General features: G+C 39.3%; 1 protein-coding gene across 1 annotated transcript; it reads left to right on the top strand.

Annotated features, from left to right (window-relative positions):
* The first annotated feature begins 850 nt into the window (after positions 1-850).
* LOC132050281 (protein PELPK1-like) lies at positions 851-1,504 on the top strand. Its single transcript, XM_059441471.1, has one exon. It carries the CDS (start codon positions 1,057-1,059, stop codon positions 1,387-1,389), a length of 333 nt encoding a protein of 110 aa, XP_059297454.1. The 5' UTR covers positions 851-1,056; the 3' UTR covers positions 1,390-1,504.
* The last annotated feature ends 457 nt before the right edge of the window (positions 1,505-1,961 follow it).

Raw genomic sequence — 1,961 nt, 5'->3', positions numbered from 1 at the left:
GCCACAAATTGCGCCATAATGTGACATTTTACCAAACTTTCACCGAAACTCAACTCCGATGATCTGACGAGTCTTAAACCTTCCCGAGGCTTACTAAACATGGTTTTACTCCATTATATACCCAAGATGGACATATCTATCCCCATGATCTCGAAAAATTTGTCCTACTTCCCAAGGCTAGGACAATTAGCATTCGGCGAAACTCAACGTATGAAAATGAGAGGTGTAACAAATACCTGCACAATTCACCTCCAAATCAGCTACTAAACGACCCCTTAGTGTCAAGTATAATACTACTCCCTCCATCTCTATTTATGTGATGTAGTTTGACTGAGCGCGGAATTTAAGAAATAAAGGAAAACTTTTGAATCTTGTGGTCTAACAAGCCGAAGATATTTGTGTGGTTATAAATTATCTCGTTAAGTGCAAAAGATAAAATTTAAAGTTAAATTGTTGTCAAATAAAGAAATGTGTTATTCTTTTTTGGACCGATTAAAAATGAAAGTGTCTTATAAATTAGGACAGATGGAGTATAGGTTTTGTAACTTTTTCCCTCAATCACATTGCGGATGAGAAGATGCACGAAGCATGGAGAGAGGAAAAGAATGATTCATTCACCAGGATACTCTTCCCATGGATAACAAAGTTGTGTTCAGAAATTCCTCAACTTGTACAAGAAGCTCCCTACCTTTCGTTATCTGTACAACTTATCCTCCAGTTTCTTCCTTATCTTTCTTTTTGTTTGCTTTGTCTATGTCGGCTTAATGAATGTGCTTCTGTTGGCTCTCATAGATGTTAAATTGTGAGGTTTCTTTTATCTTTTCCCCCCTTAAATTATACAGGTGAGCTGTACTTAGATGAAAAACAGAGACCATACAAAATATTTCATAGTAAAATAGCTACTTGTGGTGTAGTTAAACCAGGCCAAACTCCCCACCACACAAATCATTTGTTGTTACCATTCTCCACACTTTGCTGTCTATATAAACTTTCCTCAAGTCTCCATCTTCATCCACCAAAGTTCACTTGGAACTGTTTAAATCATCTGCTACAACAATGGCTCATCTCTCCCTTTACCTTCTCTTCGTCGTTGTCTTATCATCAATCAGCAGCCATGCAAATCAAGCGGAGGCTCGCCGTCTTTTGAACGTAACTTTGCCGGATCTGCCAAAGCCTGATCTCCCCATTGGCCTCCCAAAACCCGAGCTACCGGCATTACCACAGCCTGGACTTCCCACGTTACCTATGCCCAATCTTCCACTGCCAGAACTTCCAAAACCTCAGCTGCCAACTTTTCCCAAACCGGAGTTGCCAGTACCTGTGCCAGAGCTTCCCAAACCAAAGCTACCAGAGTTGCCAGTACCGTTGCCCCCTCTGCCAAGCCCTTAAGTACGAAGGTTCCCTCAATGAAGGAAAGTGTACTACATGCTATCCAGAAATAACTCATTTGTATGATTGTTATTGTTGTATATCTTTGTGAATGCTATGTAATGATTTTCTATTATTTGCTTTGTCTGCTTTACTTCTGTATCTTATTTTTTAAAATATTTGGTATGCGTTACTTGAGCCAAGGGCCTTTCCAAAGTAGCCTCTCTACCTTCACGAGGCAGGGGTAAGGTCTCCGTACGCTCTACCTCTCTAGACCCATCTGTGAGATTACACTGAATATGTTATTGTTATTGTATCTCATCATTTTAATGTTATTAAACTTTTGTTTGTAACTCTCTTGTTAGTAAGTCGATTGTTTGTGGCAGTTAACATTCTTAAATTCCTTCCGTTAGCGATTGCTCAACTCCGTACTACTACTACTCTCTACTTGCATGACCGCCAGGTTAAAAATAGTAGACTGTATTTACCAACAACTGAGGAATATCCACAAGACTTAAAAGAATTTAATAGAAACTCTATGACAAGAAGAGTTTTGTTCATGATTTGAATCGGCATCTGAGCGTTGCTATGTT

This window comes from Lycium ferocissimum, chromosome 3 (assembly GCF_029784015.1).
Source record: "Lycium ferocissimum isolate CSIRO_LF1 chromosome 3, AGI_CSIRO_Lferr_CH_V1, whole genome shotgun sequence".
Lineage (NCBI taxonomy): Eukaryota > Viridiplantae > Streptophyta > Magnoliopsida > Solanales > Solanaceae > Lycium > Lycium ferocissimum.
This window is presented reverse-complemented; position numbering and strand designations above follow the sequence as displayed.